We start from the raw sequence: 18,937 nt of genomic DNA, 5'->3' as shown, positions 1-18,937 counted from the left end.
TGATCTCCAATGCTTCCACTATTTCTAGAGCCACCTCCTTAAGTACCCTGGGATGCAGACCATCAGGCCCTGGGGATTTATCAGCCTTCAGTCCCATCAGTCTACCCAAAACCATTTCCTGCCTAATGTGGATTTCCTTCAGTTCCTCCATCACCCTAGGTTCTCCGGCCCCTAGAACATTTGGGAGATTGTGTGTATCCTCCTCAGTAAACACAGATCCAAAGTAACGGTTTAACTCGTCTGCCATTTCTTTGTTCCCCATAATAAATTCCCCTGCTTCTGTCTTCAAGGGACCCACATTTGCCTTGACTATTTTTTTCCTCTTCACGTACCTAAAAAAACTTTTGCTATCCTCCTTTATATTATTGGCTAGTTTACCCTCGTACCTCATCTTTTCTCCCCGTATTGCCTTTTTAGTTAACTTTTGTTGCTCTTTAAAAGAGTCCCAATCCTCTGTCTTCCCACTCTTCTTTGCTATGTTATACTTCCTCTCCTTAATTTTTATGCTGTCCTTGACTTCCGTCATCAGCCACAGGTGTCTTTTACTCCCCTTACAATCCTGTCAGTTCCACAAGGTCTATGGTGGGTGAAACATATGATTGTCCTGTACCTGGTGACAGACGTACGTGTCGGCTTTTCGGCTCAGATCAAATGTAGTATCTCTTTTTATCAGTTTGCTCGGTTAGAGATGGATCCATGCTGGCTGGGGAGCAAACCGAACAACTTATTTAGCTGGAGCTAAATAATTTACTTCGACCAGGATGACTGCGGTGTTGAGTTCTATGAGAGGACAGGAGATTCAAAACACGCTCAGGATGACGATGAAGGACCTTGGTGAGGGAAACCCCTTCACCAGGGAGCTCATCAAAAAAGGTTCTGCAGGAGACCTGCGAATTTGAGGCCAAGGACAACTACCTCCAGCATTTCCCAATAACAGATACTTTGTTACTTTCAAGCACCCAGCGGGATGGCAGAAGGGGAATCTGCGGTCACTGCTGAAAGTGCAGCACTCTTCACCCTTTCCACCCAGAAGGACAGGTGATCACAGTGCGCATGTTCACTGCGCCTACACAGGTGATAAAAGGGCCAGTTACCAGCAACAGCCCAGGGATGTTGAAACACCCCCTACCACCACCGTGATCCCAGCAGAAACGAGACCAGGAGGAGAAGGGATAGCCTGACCACCATGAGCTCCCAAACCCCAGACAAGCACCCCCAGACTCCTCACCATGAGGGAGTAGATGGAAGAGAGAGTTGGGGAAGAACAAGAAAGGGTATGGCAGATGATGGTGAAGAGGAAAGAAAAAACACAGAATACCGCCAAAGAAACAAGGGTAGATGAGGAAAGCAGCACTGGCAAAAAACGTATCCCGCCACAGACTGATGCCAGCAACCTCTCCTCTTCAGAGGATGAATGTGAGGTTAATGTGGATAAATGTGAGGTTAATGTGGATAAATGTGAGGTTAATGTGGATAAATGAGGTTAATGTGGATAAATGTAAGGTTATGTGGATAAATGTGAGGTTGTCCACTTTGGCGGCAAGAACAGGAAAGCAGAGTATTACCTGAATGGTGACCGATTGGGAGTAGGGGAGGTGCAACGTGACCTGGGTGTCATGGTGCACCAGTCATTGAAAGCAAGCATGCAGGTGCAGCAGGCAGTGAAGAAAGCGAATGGTATGTTGGCATTCATAGCAAGAGGATTTGAGTTTAGGAGCAGGGAGGTTCTGCTGCAGTTGTACAGGGCTTTGGTGAGACCGCACCTGGAGTATTGTGTGCAGTTTTGGTCTCCTAACCTGCGGAAAGACGTTCTTGCCTTAGAGGGAGTACAGAGAAGGTTCACCAGATTGATCCCTGGGATGGCAGGACTTTCATATGAGGAAAGACTGGATAGACTGGGCTTGTACTCGCTGGAATTTAGAAGACTGAGGGGGGATCTTATAGAAACATATAAAATTCTTAAGGGGTTGGAGAGGCTAGATGCGGGAAGATTGTTCCCGATGTTGGGGGAGTCCAGAACCAGGGGTCACAGCTTAAGGATAAGGGGGAAGTCTTTTAGGACCGAGATGAGAAAACATTTCTTCACACAGAGTGGTGAGTCTGTGGAATTCTCTGCCACAGAAGGTAGTTGAGGCCAGTTCATTGGCTATATTTAAGAGGGAGTTAGATGTGGCCCTTTTTGCTAAAGGGATCAGGGGGTATGGAGAGAAGGCAGGTACAGGCTACTGAGCTGGATGATCAGCCATGATCATATTGAATGGCGGTGCAGGCTCGAAGGGCCGAAAGGCCTACTCCTGCACCTATTTTCTATGTTTCTATGAAGCCAATTCAAGCAGCTGACGACGGAGACAGAGGAAGAGGAAAAATGCAGAGGTCAGGAATGAAAAAGACAGCCAAGAGGCATATGTGACAGGCCAAATATGCCCATTGCATCCTGGCTCTGGGAGACCAGGAGCACTACAGAGGCCAGCGGCCTCCAGCTCTGGGAGACCGGGGGCAATAAAGGACCCACTGCAGGTCATATCCAGGAGATGTGACTTTGGTGCAAGAGTCTTCTTGAGAATAAATAAAATAATAAAAAGAATAAAGTTGTACAAAGGCAATTGGCATAATTGGGTTGGTTGTTCTGGGTGGCAGGGCATTGTTGGTTGTTCTCCTGCTTTCCAGAGTCGCTGCCAGGCACTTGATTATGTCTCCAGTTGTACCGTCCTTGGGAGAGGCTTACTTTACACCCAGTGAGGATGTGCTTAAGCGTGGCTGGTGTTGAACACAGGGGGCATGATGGATCTTCGTCCAGCCATTGGTTGAGATTGTTTGGGCTAGGAAGGACGACATAGGTTGCCCGAATGAGGAAACTTATCCTGCTCGCCTCCATCTCCCACATGTCCTTCCAGCTGATCTTCCGCTTTTCCACACTGTCCCATCTCATCCACTGGCCCTGTTTAGCTTGTGACACAGCCTTGGCACACCTACTCGACTCCTCCTGTCGGCGGACTTCAGCCGTGACCAACTTCCGGCGCTCCAGTGAGGATGCCTTGTTCCAGCAAGGTCGCTTTCCGCTAAGCCCCAAGCCACTTCTTCTGTGTTTGACTTGCCCAATCATGTCGCTTTGGTGGAGAGCAGATTTTGCCTGCTGTGTCGCATTCTTAGCCGTCCACTTCTTTCCTGTTGCCAGGGTTGGGGCAGCAGCTCGGATGACAGTGTCCCTCGATTCTGCCAGGGTCATCTCTAGTCTGACTTTAGTGCACTTGAACTCCTCTGTGAGGCTAGAGAGAGGCAGCTTAAGTATCCGCTGACCGTACAGGCCTACGCTGCTCAGGCATCGAGGAACACCTAACCACTTTCTCACCAAAGAGCTGATTGTTCTTTCCATCTTCTCGACTCTTGTGAGGGTGATGTCATACATGGTTAGTGGCCACATAAGGCGAGGTAGTAACCCAAACTGCAGGCACCAGATTTTCAGCTTTCCAGGCAACATGGATCGGTCGATGTTCGCTAGACCTTTGATGATTTCTTGCCTAGGCTCGTTTGCCTGATCAGTGTCCTTCAGTTTAGAGTCATACCATCTCCCCAGACTTTTAATTGGCTTCTCTGACACAGTTGGGATTGGTTCTTGATCAATAAAAACCTTTGATCTGTCAGTTTGTCTTTGATTATACACTCCTTGGGAGTGTGTGTTTGCTGATGGTTAGGTGTTTTTATAGACGAGGGAGAGCCCAGCAGTATAGTGATAAGGAACCTGATCTTTGACTGAGCCCTTGTTGGAGAGACTTTGTCGCCATAGTGTGACAGATGTAATAAATGGCTGTTAGAGTTAATCGCATGAGATCATGAAGTTTGGTGTTTTTCCTTGAGACCATGTGACAATTACTGGTAGGATAACTTTGCTTTTCTGTAACTATGTAACGCCTCCTGTATACGTGTATTAGTTGTGATTGGTTTTCGATAATTACTGTTGCCAGTCTTTGAACTCTGTATAAATATATGATAAGACAAGTTTACTTGCTCTCAGATCTGTGAAGCTCTGGGAGGAGTCTGATCAGATACTTTAGAGTCAAGTCCCACGTGGTAATAAATCTGTTGTACTCAGTCAGTGTTCGTCTCAATCATTATTGAAACCAGACTGAGGGTAAAAGAACCGGTATTAACATTTGGTGGCAGCGGTGAGATTTCAACGGACAGCCACTGCGAGTTAGCGGTCAAGGAGCTGAGTCGTCTCGGACGCGGAGAGAGGAATTGGGCCCCTGATGTAAGTAGTTTTCACTACCTCAGATTTCCTGTGATCCGCCAGTCTGATGAAGAATCGGCCATTCGCTAACTCCTTGTGGTGTTCCGACAAAATTTAGGTCAGTAACATGGAGTTACTGAGGGTAAAATAGGTCAGTGATTAAATATCACTGAGGGTCAGTAACATAGAGTTACTGAGGGAAAAATAAGGTCAGTGATCAAATATCACTGAGGGTCAGCAGCATAGAGTTACTGCAGAACAGTAACAGCGGCTGAGGGTCAGTAATAAACCTCAGACAATTGTCAGGGAAATTAAATAAGAAATTGGTAAGTGAATTTGTCCATCTCCATCTCCGTCTCCACTAGGCTGTTGCCGACAGTTCGCTGGGGTGTCGCGGGCATGATCGTGAGGAACCTTCAAAGTATCGTAGTGGATCTCGGCGCGTCGCTGAGAAATCATCCGGTATGAAATTTCTCGGCGACAGCTAGCTTGTCCGCAGGTATTGTTGCTTATTGCGGGCGGTGTCGCATGCTGTCCCCAGGTTTGCAAGGTTGTCGCCAGTACTTTATCATGACATCTCATTCAAAGATTCTAGTCGCATTCATTAAAATCAAACGCTGACACACGTGCTGCGCTATGAGAACTCTTTACATTCATTTATTTCGATCATTGAGGCAAACACATGCACAGGCATTTCACTATGTTTATTAAAGGCCAAAGCTCACAAATAGATACTACTAACACAAAGTTAAACTGAGTTTTACTGCTATGCTGTTTGTAGGGGGTATGCACACCTGACCATAAGGACAGCAAGGTCCCGCCAGACCATTTCACATGTTAATGGCGCCTCCGAGCATCACACCTGTGGTCTAAACCCGGCCACTGAAAAGAAGCAGCAACAGCCAGGTGTGGATTGTGGGCGGAGTCCACGATGCATGCAGTTTTCCATCTTACATAGTAATATAGTGTTTTTGAATAAAGTTGATTTTGGTGATATATATAAAAATAGGTGTCGGAATTTATTGAATTTGTAAGTACTTTATCATGACATGTCATTCAAAGATTCAAGTCGCATTCATTTTGACCATTAAAATCAAATGCTGACACACACGCTGCGCTATGAGAACTCTTCACATTCATTTATTTAGATCAATGAGGCAAACACATACACAGGCATTTCACTACGTTTATTAAATGCCAACGCTAACACATAGACAGACACTACTAACACAAAGATAAACTGAGTTTTACTGCTATGCTGTTTGTAGGGGGTATGCACACCTGACCATAAGGACAGCAAGGTCCGGCCCGACCATTTCACACGTCACTGTTCGTTATGGCCAGGTGTGCATACCCCCTACAAATAGCATAGCAGTAAAACTCCATTTATCTTTTTAGTAGTGTCTATCTTTGTGTGAGCTTTGGCCTTTAATAAACGTCATGAAATGCCTGTGTATATGTTCGGAAAATAAAAACCAATTGAATACCCCTGTCACCTAAAGACAGGGATGCAAAGTGATAAATCTCTAATCTCTATCAGGCCTCGTCCTCTGCCTCGTCCCCCGTCTCCCGTGCTTCGTGCCCCGTGCCTCGTCTCCAGGAAATTCTGGCCCGCTGTCTGGTGATCCATTAGACTGACAAAATGTGTAGGAAGGAACTGCAGATGCTGGTTTACACCGAAGTATGTCAAAATTGGAATAATGTCATCTTCCTTGTGGAATAATGTCACTGCACCTTGTCACATGTGACAATAAGGTATTCCATTCCCTTCAGCTAAGAATGAACCATTCTACATTTCCTTGATCATCGTCTGCTTTGATTTGTCGTTTTACCCCCTGCATATCTCTGGTCTCACTCCCCCCCCCCCCCCCCCCCTGTGTATCTGAAGAATGGCCTCGACTAGAAACTAAAGGTAATCCATTCCTTCTCTCCAGAGACGTCGCTGCCTGTCCCGCTGATTTACTCCAGCATTTTGTGTCTATCTTTGGTGCATGAGACAGGGCCTGCGTTGACTGGACTGGGCAGGGCAGGTGTCAGGGGTTATGGGGGAGAAGGCAGGAGAGTGGGAGTTAGGAGGGAGAGATAGATCAGCCATGATTGAAGGGCAGAGTCCATTCGATGGGCCGAATGGTCTCATTCTGCTGCTTCTCCTCTCCTGTTATTGGCAGAGCGCCCGTCCCATTCATAAAGCGCGCCGCGCCGCGCCGCTCCTGTGTGACGTCATCCCGCCTCTCGCGCGCCACGTCTCGCGCTCGGTGGCGTCACCAGGCGTCGCGAGATCTGCGCCTCTTCCTCTTTGCAGCTGCGGGCGACATGGCGGTCGGCAAGAACAAGCGGCTGACCAAAGGCGGCAAGAAAGGCGCCAAAAAGAAGATGTAAGCGCCCCCAAAACCTCCGTGCAGCTTCGCGATGCGTGTCCTCCACACGGGGCAGGGGTGAAATGGGGCAAAGACCGGCGGATGGCACAGATGTTGAGGGGATTGTGGAGTGGAGTGGCGGGGATGGGAGCGGACAGGCGGGGACAGGCCAGGCCTGGCCGTGGGTTCCAGGTCCCGGGGAATGAGGGTCCGTGACCCTCACGGGACAGCGATCCCACAACCGATTGAACAACCCGAAGCCGGTGCCAAGCGAAGTATAGGGCCGCCAAATTCAGGCTGCTGCAGTCCACTGAGCAGCTGCTTGCAACCAGGCGGCAATGGATCTGCCAACGCTCAAAAACGTGGAATATAAGCTATTGAAGCAGGAGGTTTTTGATCATTAGAGAAAACTGTGGCCAATCTTTCATATCACTTCTACTTTACCTGCACTAGACTGATTTTCTTAGTATCATGTAAACCTATCGGTCATTGGTAAAGTCTTCCAAAGCCTCTGGGGTGGTTCAATCTGTTCTGAGTGGCTGATCCCTTATTTTGAGACTGTAACCCATAGTTCCAGATACTGGACCAGGGAAACATTAACGTTGTAGCTGCACGTTGATTGCTACCAGGTGTAGTGTGAGTTACTTTTCTAAAATCTTATTCCATGTAGGAATTTTGAGCAACACGTAAGTGCTGGAGGAACTTTGCAGGCCAGGCAGCCAGCATCGGTGGAGGGAAATGCGTAGACGCTGGGTCGGGACCCTTAGAGTGGTCAGGGACATTGGCAATGACACATGTAGGAAGGAACTGCAGATGCTGGTTTAAACCAAAGATGGACACAAAATGTTGTAGTAACTGAGCAGGACAGGCAGCATCTCTGGAGAGAAGGAATGGGTGACGTTTCGGGTCAACACCCTTAATACTAGATTGACAATAACATTTTGGGCTGGGATCCTTCAGAACGATGGGGAACAGACCCACAAAATTTTGGGTTAGTATCCTTCTAAAACATTGCTATGTTCCTCCAGCACTTTTTTTGTTTGAGATTCCAGCATGTATAACTCTTGTATCACCTGTAGGAATTTTGCCTGTTTCACAAGGATCATTCTTTGAAAGAATACAGGCCTACACTGTTCATATTGTAAATCTACTAGGAATGCAATTTATAAACCTTTGAAACATATCTTATCCATTGCAACTAAGTCATTCTGTGGACAGGGAGATCACATACAGTAAACAAGATTCCATGTGTGGTACAGTATTCCAAGTGCATTAATATTGGCAATCTTCTACCATGTGCTATGGGGTTGTAAGGAGCACATGCTGTTTTGACAGTTATCTCTTGATTGCTACCAGGTGTAGTGTGAGTTACTTTTCTAAAATCTTATTCCAATGTCTTCACAGTGTGGACCCCTTCTCTAAGAAGGACTGGTATGATGTCAAGGCTCCAGCGATGTTTAACATTAGGAACCTGGGTAAAACCTTGGTTACAAGAACTCAGGGAACTAGTAAGTTTTTTTTTCAGCATCCTCTAGTGTGAAATATTTACACAAACTATCCTGTGAATATGTCAGAAAATATTTTCACGTTTAAACATCATAGATGCTCAATGAGATGTGAAAATCAATCTAACGTCCAAAATGGGCCCACAGATCAAACACTACCGAACAGCTATTGTGACCTTTTTGACTACTATCAATATATAATTTTAAAGTAGTTACGTGAAAATGATTGTTACCGTATTGAGATCTTGACTCTCTATTCTCTTATTATCATGCAGAAATTGCCTCAGAAGGCTTGAAAGGCCGAGTATTTGAGGTGAGTCTTGCTGATTTGCAGAACGATGAAGTGGCCTTCCGCAAATTTAAGCTGATCGTCGAAGATGTTCAGGGCAAGAACTGCCTGACCAACTTTCACGGCATGGACTTAACACGTGATAAGATGTGCTCGATGGTCAAAAAATGGCAGGTAAAGATGTTGATCATTTGTCTAGGATTTGAATCGTGAATTTTGCTTTTGCAGAATTCTGAATGAAAATGCAGCCTGATCTGCATTTGCAGCATTTTAATTTTAATTCTTGTTTTATCCCTGAACTTTCTTCAACGTTCTTCTAATTGAGGGTGTTTTAATATGTTCTTCCTTAAATTTGTAGAAAAATATAGCAGAAACAGGCTGTTCAACACCCACTTTCTACGCAATTCCTGCCTTAATCGATTTTATTCTCACATTTCCATTAACTCCTCCCACAGCCTACAAATTCCCACAGCCCACCGTCAAATTATACCACTCAGTTACACACGAGCCAATTTATAGTAGCCAAATAGTCTGCCGACTTGTACGTAATTGGGATGTGGGAGGAAAGTGGAGTATCCAGGAATCCCATGCAAGGAGAACATGCAAAGTTAACACTGTCAGCATCAGATGTCAGGATTCATCCTGGGTTGCTGGAGCTGTGCTACTGTACTTCCTTTGTCTTTGCTGGAGACTTTGCACCGCCTCTGTACATGGTTAGATTGCTTCAGATATTTGGTCCAAATGTCCCTGTGCTCATTTAAATGTACAGCTTTGGAGTTCATTTCACTCAAAAACATCAGTCTTCTATAATAAATTTGGAGCAGGAACTTTTGAATCACAAATGTAAATGTCTTGGTTTGGGGTACTATTTTGCCCGTCAAGACGGCATATGGGATGGAATTTGTGGTTGAAATTCCTACCTCATTGATGCACTGAGGCTGCTGGGAAGGAGATGTTATCAACGGTTAACCTTATAAACCAGTCCTAGCTGTGATTTGGCAGATCGAAAGATTCTGAGACTTGCATTAAAAGTGATTTTTATCTTTCATTGGCGACACGAGACTGCAGTTGCTGGAATCTTGAGCAAAAGATAAACTCGTGGAGGAGCTCAGATAGGTCGGGCAGCACCTGTGCAGGGAAATGGATGGACATTGTATTGGTAAGGGATCTTTTTTGCACAAACATCCCGACCCAAAACATCATCTGTTCATTTTCCAGATGCTACCTGACCCGCTGAGTATCCCCGCCAGTTTGCTATTTTTATTTTGTTCATTGCTGCCTTTGGTTCTCATCCCACATCAAAGAATTAGTGCACTATTGATAATATTGTATTTTGAAATGGATGTTGAAATCCAGGCACTGTCTGCTCTATTGGATGAAAATTAAACATTACCTGGTGCTGTAATGAAAAGTAGCAGGTAAGTTATTCCAGTTGCACTGGGCAATCTTTCTAGTTATCTTGTCATCTCTGCATTAATATTGGTGTAAAGTTATTCTGCAAGTTTCTCTATTCCATGCTTCTTCATGTGTAGACTTGTAACCCTGGAAATTATGTTTTTAAGTTCTAGTTTTACTGATTTAATTTTTATTTCTCATTTTAGACTATGATTGAAGCTCACATTGATGTCAAAACCACAGATGGGTACCTCCTGCGCCTTTTTTGTGTGGGTTTTACCAAGAAGCGTAACAACCAGATTCGCAAAACCTCCTATGCTCAGCACCAGCAGGTTCGTACAATCCGCAAGAAGATGGTAGAAATCATGACTCGTGAAGTACAAACCAACGATCTCAAGGAGATAGTCAACAAATTGTAAGTAATCTAGAACAGCTGACATTCACATTTCTTTCAATGATCTGGTATTTTGCATTTCTTTGGAGTAAAATTGAAGTGCTTTTAATGGAAAACTGCCTGTGCAAAGCAATGTTTGATGTAGAAAAGAGCATATGGTTCTTATGAAACTGCAAAAAAAAACAAAAAACAAATATGACCCATTGGGGCAAGAGTTGACTGGAATGATGGATCTGCGTGTGTACAGTCCTCTTTATACATTCTAACTAGAGTCGACTTAGAATCTGGACGGTTTCACTCAGCAAAGGATTTTAGCTTAAAAATTAATTCCAACAGATAAGTTCTTCGTCCAGTTTCTTATCACACTGAATATTTTTACGGTAGTAAAAATATTTTTACTCGATCCCCTTAGACTAGTTAGGCTGAGGAAATCCAATGATCTAGATATTCCTCGTTACTCAGAGGTTCTTGGTGGTTACTGATGTCACAGTGGCCCTAGAGATGTTGGGGTTCAGCAAATACAAGCTCTGATTTATTTTAATTATCAGTGCCTTTCCAGCTGGGGTTGGAAAATATCAAAGTGACATGATCCACATTAGTGGATTACTACTCCCAGGATGCAGAAACATGACACTTTCAAAGGAAAACATATGCCTGAAATTTAAGTCATGGGCCCAAGATGACAAACTCAGACAGAGATTTAAAATATTGTATGTATTTATTCACAAAATGCTGGAGTAACGCAGTGGGTCAGGCAGCATCTCCTACAAATATTGTAGGAATTCACAAGCTTGTAACACTGGGCTCTTTGGTAAAATATAGGTGGGATTGATGTCTGGTCAGTTTTGGTGATTAGACTCCATGATCAACAGTGACGATTTTGGAAAACAAATCAAAATTTGAGTAGCCTGGATATTAATCTCTCCCTTTGTCTACTCAGCCCAGGCCACCTTTGGAGATTGTATTTCTTTACAAATACATTCTTCTAGCACCTGCATTTTCTCTTACTGTGCCATCTCCACATGATACATCCACGATTGATCTCTAGGATCTGTAGTTTTGGCATGTGTTGCTTAATGGAGCTTATTTCTGCACTTTTTTCGAACTTTTTTGATAGCTTTGGTCACCTAGACACTTAAGGCTCGGAAGCAGTTTTCTTTCTCACCTTGTATGGTTATTCAGTTCCTCAGAATCTTCATGCCTTGACAGGAAGACATTAGAGTCATAGAGTCTTACAGTGTGCCAACGTGTCCCATCCACATTAGTCCTACCTGCGTACGTTTGGCCCATGTCCCTCCAAACCTATCCTATCCATGCACCTGATTAAATATTCCTCAAGCGTGATAGTACCTATCTCAACTACCTTCTCCAGCAGCTCGTTCCATATACCCACCACCTTTGTGTGAAAAGGTTACCCCTCGTGTTCCTATTAAATGTTTCCCTCCCTTGCTTTAAACCTATGTGAAGTGCAAAACTTACTTTTATCAGTTTTGTGTTTTTAATCTTCCCATTCCTCAACGCAGTGCGTCTCTAATTTCTTCCTTTGATTCTCGTTATTACCTGGAAGCTGTAGTTTTTTTCAACAGATTATTGATACCCACTGTTAAACCCTCTTTTCTGAGGCTCTTTTTGATAGATTCCTCCCAAGGTGCAGGGTCAGCGTTTCTCAGAGCCATTTGTTTTGGAATTGCATTAAAGCCTCGTTATTTCTTTCCCCGTTTTTAATCCTGATATTTCTCAGGTCATTAGTTCGCTTGGCCACGTCCCTCCTTTCCGGGACTTTTAATCCTCATAGCTTCCTATGATATTACTGAGAGGGTTTCTTTTTTATCTTCTACCTTGCTAACACCCATCTTTGATGGGTGATTCATTGTTGCACCCAGAGGGCTATTAGTGGAGTTGATAATCGGGGGTGGGGGGGGGGGGTAATCTTGGGCTGCAGAATATTGATCACAAGGCAAGATGATCAAGGCAATAGCAGATTAAATTTTAATCCTCAAGTGTGAGGTGATGCATTTGGAAGATCTAATAATGGTAGTATTTGAGGAGCAGAAGGATGTTGATGTATGAGATCAAAGATCCCAGAAGCCTGGTGAAGCAGGTGTATTGGATAGTTGCCTTCAGTAGCTGGGGCATAGAATAAAAACTGAGTGGACAGTTTTATAAAACAAATTAGGCCACAACTGGAGTGGCACCTGTAGTTCTGATCATCACACAGTAGGAAGGATGTGGTTGCATTGGAGAGGATGCCGAGGAGATTTTCCATGATGTTGACTGGAATAGAGGTTTCAGTACGAGGAGAGACTGGGTTTGCTTCCTTGGAGGGGGGAGCTGATGGTTGACCTAGTTGAGGTATCCAAAATAATTGAGACATAGGTGCAGTAATGTTTATGATCCACCTGATCATAAACTTTTTGTCTTAACAGGTGTATAAGATTAGAAGCACATTTAAGTTGGGGGGGGGGGTGGGGGGTAGAGAGGAGGTGAGAGGAAGTTTCTCAACTCTGAAGGTATTTGGAATTGGGAAATCACTGACTGAGGAATTCACTGACTAAGGGGATTGGTGGAGAAAGAGACTTTGACAACATTTTAATTACATGAGAGATGAATTGATGTGTCCTGGAAGGCTACAGAACACGCTGGTAAATGGGAGCAATATAAATGGCGGCTGATTGGTTAGCATGGATATGGCGAGCTGAAGCACAAATGTGGAAATGTTGAGCTGCATTGGCTGTGGTGTTTGTATTTGTGGAGGTAAAAGATATAACTTGATTCTGCAGCCTGCATTACGTATTTTTGAATTACTAACTTGTGATTGATTTATTTGTTGCACAAACATTGCAATTTACTAAAGTTTGGGTCAAGTTTGTCCTCGTTGCAGTTTATCTTGGGGGGAAATCCATGTATTCAATTTATTTTTTCAGATATCACCATTCCCTGATGAAACAAGCAATTCATATGTGGTAGATCACTTTGACCTTGAGAAAGATGTGCTGTAGTGAATTATCGACGGTGTCTGCTTTCCAGTAGGATTCACTAATTGAGACAATAGCTGCTCATGTCCTTTTGGTTGACCCTACAAAAGAAGTAGTTTGTGAGATGAAATATGTTTGAACAGCTTTAACATGAATATTAATTTGCTATAAATTTGTAATGTTTCTATCCTTTACTATTTAGGATCCCAGACAGCATTGGCAAGGATATTGAGAAAGCTTGCCAATCCATTTATCCGCTCCATGATGTGTATGTCCGGAAGGTCAAAATGTTGAAGAAACCCAAATTTGAATGTAAGTTCTGCTTCCAAAATGTCTTTTGACGTTTGAAGTTTTATGCTGTTTATATTGTAGTCACATCAAACTGTGAATGCTGAAGTTCAACAATAAGAATATGATTGTGAATCCTCTGAAAATGTTCCAAGCTCATTAGCTGGATTTTGAATGCTCCCTTTGCTGATTTAAGAGCAGGAAAGCATTTGGAAAGGTGACAATATAAACGGACGGAGCTAGAATTTTCTGTATGAAGGATTATTGGAACCTATGACTTGAAGGAATGCCACTCATCGAGGAGCTTCAGCAATGTTTCAAACCTTTATGTAGTGGTAGCCAGTGTATGAAAATGAGAGTGGTGGGAAACCAGGGCATGCATTGAATTTTGAAAGTATGAATTTATGGTGATGAGGATAACAGTTGACTGAGGATGACATAGAGAGACAAATTGATGCAATTTACAAAGAGTATTTTTTACTTATAGCAAAGCATTTTTTTTCAATGGAGACACTTCTGATTTCAGCAAATGCGGGTTAAGGCAGAGGATGCCAGGGAAGCAGGGTTGGAGCTTAACTTTCTCACCAATATAATATCGAAGTTAGATGGGATATGGGGGATCTAGCTAATTAGGTGCAGAACCCCTGGATAAGAAGCAGGAAGTGGCGGAGGAAGGTTGTATTCCGGATTGGAAGCCTGTGATTGGGGATTGAGTGATCCCAGTGTGCCTTGGGGATTGGTGTTGGGTCCATTGCTGTTTGTCATCTATTTCAATAGTTGGATGAGAAAGCACAAGGCTTGATTAGTAAGCTTGCAAATTACACGAAAATATGTGTTATCATAAATAGTGGAGATGGTTATCAAGAATTACAGTGATGTGAAATGAATATAGAAACACTTTGATCTGACTATTCAGATTGCAGGTAATCACATTTTCAAGCGGGGAATAAAGATGACTAGTGAAGTGTAAAGGTTTATCTTAAATATTCAAAGAACGCAAGAAAGAAAGGAGAAAGTTAATTTAATAATTGCCGATTTACTGGAAAACAACAGGTAGTGTAAGAAAATAACTGCAGATGCTGGTACAAATCAAAGGTATTTATTCACCAAAATGCTGGAGTAACTCAGCAGGTCAGGCAGCATCTCAGGAGAGAAGGAATGGGTGACGTTTCGGGTCGAGACCCTTCTTCAGACTGATGTCAGGGGCCGCCCCCCTGACATCAGTCTGAAGAAGGGTCTCGACCCGAAACGTCACCCATTCCTTCTCTCCTGAGATGATGCCTGACCTGCTGAGTTACTTCAGCATTTTGTGAATCAATACTGGAAAACAACAATACTAATCCAGTGAAATTCAACACAGAACAAACCACAAATGATATTTAAAGGAAATGAGTTCCAGAAAATCATTTGCAGAGAGATTTAGTTTGAATTGTTAAGGCAACAAGGTTACATCATAACAATGATTTTGAAATGCATGCTATAAGTAGCCATGTATGCTTTAGTAAGTGCGAGTGTGACACTTTTAATCTTAGTTGGCAATTTCTTAGAATTTGTATTTAATATTAAATCAGTTAATCTTGATATAGATATACTGAAAAGAATTAGTACCCAAACATAGGAGTAGGATATTGGCCATTTATCCCTCATTCCTACTATTCAGGCTGATCTTTTAGTTAAGTGCACTAACCAATAGACAATAGGTGCAGGAGGAGTAGGCCATTCGGCCCTTCGAGCCAGCACCGCCATCCAATTTGATCATGGCTGATCATTCTCAATCAGTACCCCGTTCCTGCCTTCTCCCCATACCCCCTGACTCCGCTATCCTTAAGAGCTCTATCTAGCTCTCTTGAATGCATTCAGAGAATTGGCCTCCACTGCCTTCTGAGGCAGAGAATTCCACAGATTACCACACATGCTTTGATTCTCTTAAAACCTATGAAACTATCAGTCTCAAATATACTGAGTGAATGAGGTTCCACAGACTTCTTGGGTAGTGAATTCCAAAGATTTATCCCTTGCTGTGCAAATAAATTTTATTTTCATGTCTAAATGGCTGCCCTCATTATTTGAAATAGCCCAATTTTGGGTATTCCAGCCAGATGAAACATGAACTCCGCGTCTATGCCACTAATCCCCTTAAGAATTATGCGCAACTCAATGAGATTACCTTTCATTCTTCCAAACTCCAGGCCCACTCTGTTTCATCGCTTCTTGTACACTCCCAGGTGAACTTTTGCTGCATAAAATTCAAAATGCTCACCAGGGCTCTAGTTGGTGCAAGGTCAACCCAATTTTAAATTCTGGAAACTGTATGTTGGCCTTTAATTGCCTTTTATAATTGCTGAAGAACTGCAATACTGCACGGAAATGGCCTCTTCAACCTAACTTGTCTGTGCCAATCAAGATGTCCATCTAATCTAGTCTTGTTTGTCCTCATTTTAACCATATGCCTCAAGTTTTTCTGTTCGCATACCTGTCCAAATGTCTTTAAGAAACTTATTGTACCTACTTAGCCACTTATGCGGGCATACGTGCAATTTCCTGCATGTAGGGTGGATTTTGTACTGGTGGAGGTGCAAAAGCCTATCTTGAAAGGTAGAGGACAATGTGTTTATTAATGTCATATTACAGAAGAAGGTCCGTTTGATGATGGGGACGGGGCTGCTGCTATGGAAGTCAATGACAAATGACGTTCAGTACTGTTTAGAAGCAGTGGAGGGGCAGAAGTATAGGAAATAGGCAGATACACTTGAGCCTTGAGACTTAGCAATCTGAAGAAGTGTCTCGACCCGAAACATCACCCATTCCTTCTCTCCAGAGAGGCTGCCTGTCTGAGTTACTCCAGCATTTTGTGTCTATAATAATAATAATAATAATAATAATATTCATTTATTGTCATTGCAACGAGTACAACGAAATTAAAAAAATAGCCAATCCTGACGGTGCGTACAAACATATATGCAATAAATGCAAAAACAAATAAATACATAAATACAATTATATTAAGTACAAGATTTTTTAACGGTGTTGCCTAGTGCAAAGGTAGTGTTCAGTTCTCGTATTTTTGGACCTTGAGAAAAGGTCAACTCTGGAGAAGTATGGGGACATTGATAGAAAAGGAAAGCCTATCTGAAGCGGTGTTGTTGAAGGTAGTATGTCAACGGATACAGTAAAGATAAACTGGGAATGTACCCACAAGAAACAGAGTGGGATAAAGTACAGTGAAGTTTACAATCGATACTGACATGTATTGGCTATTCGACTATTCCCTGAAAGGGATGCGATGAGGGCAGAATCCATGTGGAAATTGGCTTATTTCACTGAGAGCAGATACAGTCAAGTGCAATCATCGAAAAATAAGGGAAGGGTGAGGTCACAGAATATTCTGCAAAAGAAATGGACATATCTCAGAATCATTTGAGTTCCTATTTATTGGATGAAGTGTAGTTAAATGGGTCATAAGGAATAGAAGTAGAATTAGGCCATTTGGCCCTTCAAGTCTACACCCCCATTCAATCATGGCTGATCTATCTCTCCCACCTAACCCCATACTCTTGCCTTCTCCCCATAACCTGACACCTGTACTAATCAAGAATCAATCTATCTCTGCCTTAAAAAATATCCACTGACTTGGCCTCTATCGCCTTCTGTGGCAAATAATTCCACAGATTCACCGTCCTCTGACTAAAGAAATTTCTCCTCATTTAATTCCGAAAAGAATGTCCTTTAATTCTGAGGCTGTGACCTCTAGTTCTAGATTCTCCCACTAATGGAAATATCCTCTCCACATCCACTCTATCCAAGCCTTTCACTAATTAAAAAATTGCATGTGCAAGAAATCAACTAAAATGCTGGGGATACTTAGCAGGTCAGATGGCATCTGTGGGGAGAGTAGTGGAATTTAATGTTTTCAGTTGAAGATCCTTCATTAGATCTGAAGCGGAAAGAGGTGGGAAAACTAATTGGTCTCCAGGGTAGAAATAATGAAGATGATTTGAGAATCAATCATAAGCGAATCAAACGTAGGTTTAAGGTGAATGGGAAAAGATTTAATGGGAATCTAAGGGGTAGCTTTTTCACACAAAGGGTGGTGTGTGTGTGGAATAAGCTGCCAGAGGAGGTAGTTGAGGCTGGGACTATCCCAACATTTAAGAAACAGTTAGACAGGTACATGGATAGGACAGGTTTGGAGGGATAAGGACCAAACACAGGCAGGTGTGAATAGCGTAGCTGGGACATGTTGGCCGGTGTGGGCAAGTTCGCCCAAAGGGCCCGTTTCCACGCTGTATCATTTTATGACTATTCAATCATGAAAATGAAAAGTTATTGGGGAGCTGCTCTTAAGATTTATTAATGGTTGGGGGTGTACTTCCCTTAATGAACTTCCCTTGTCAGCAGGTTTAATAACACCATTAGAGTTGGTCTTAGAGAAAAGAATGAGGGAAGGATTGAATGAGCTTTCGATCAATGCAGAGGTGATTGCAATTTTAGGGCTGGAATGAGAAATGTTTTGACCAAAATTATGCATTAAGACAAGCCTGTTGTTTGGCACTGAAAACACTGGATGAGCCTAACTGTTTTGGTTTTTGATTAAAATGTTTAGTTAAAATAACTGACCAATCAATAATGGGGAATATTTGCTTCCAGTGGGCAAACTGATGGAGCTGCATGGTGAAGGAGGAAGTGGAACAAGCAAACCATCAGGAGAAGAGACTGGTGCTAAAGTTGATCGAGCTGATGGATATGAACCTCCTGTCCAAGAAACTGTCTGAATGTGTAAAATAAAACATCTCTTCTATTACTGCTCCCTTGTTATTTATTTACCCATATATAATTGGAGGCTTCAGAATGATATGACTCAGTTGTAATGGAGTTCCTGTGCAATACTCATTGCATCCTCTCTACGCTATTCCAATACAGCTTGTCACAAAAAAACCTGTTGAAGAGCATGTACTAATCTGAAGTCTGGTGAAGCTCAGTTTGTAAAGAGCCAAATGCCAAAGATTAGTGGTTATCAAATCAATCATTTAGACACCAGCCTCTTGGAATAGGACAGGACCTGGTCTTCAGTGACACTATCGATCGATAATGGAAATGCTGCAGCAACTGGATACCATCTAATCAGAGGATGACAATTGATACTGTTGAATAAACCATCTTGTAGTTTTATTAGAATGGGATGTTACGATATGTATTGCTTAATGAAGATTTGATTTCAAATAGAAATAAGGCAATGTATAAACGTTCTGGCTACATTTGTATGGCTAAAGTTAGATATTTAATGACTGATTTACTGAAAACCAATGGTTGGTAGGCCATGTATCACCAGTTTGCTGGATTGGTGTCTCGGAATAGTGTTACATTCTGCTCAGCCGGTGAATTGGGGCTGGGATGTATGCCTTGCTGCTAACCAGGTTATTATTGAACAGTAAATAGAATATGCAAACTGCAGCAACTTCACTGTAATGTGCATGACATCAAAGTGCTGCTTGCAGCAGTATGATCC

General features: G+C 42.9%; 1 protein-coding gene across 1 annotated transcript; it reads left to right on the top strand.

Moving 5' to 3' along the window:
* Window positions 1-6,478: 6,478 nt before the first annotated feature.
* On the top strand, window positions 6,479-18,229 carry rps3a (ribosomal protein S3A). Its single transcript, XM_078412277.1, has 6 exons — window positions 6,479-6,603; window positions 7,990-8,093; window positions 8,366-8,553; window positions 9,981-10,189; window positions 13,346-13,455; window positions 18,079-18,229. The coding sequence occupies exons 1-6, from the start codon at window positions 6,542-6,544 to the stop codon at window positions 18,201-18,203; spliced, it is 798 nt and encodes a 265-aa protein (XP_078268403.1). The 5' UTR covers window positions 6,479-6,541; the 3' UTR covers window positions 18,204-18,229.
* The last annotated feature ends 708 nt before the right edge of the window (window positions 18,230-18,937 follow it).

Source organism: Rhinoraja longicauda, chromosome 1 (genome assembly GCF_053455715.1).
Source record: "Rhinoraja longicauda isolate Sanriku21f chromosome 1, sRhiLon1.1, whole genome shotgun sequence".
NCBI lineage: Eukaryota > Metazoa > Chordata > Chondrichthyes > Rajiformes > Arhynchobatidae > Rhinoraja > Rhinoraja longicauda.
The sequence above is the reverse complement of the archived record's forward strand: the minus strand, read 5'-3'. Positions and strand labels throughout refer to the sequence as shown.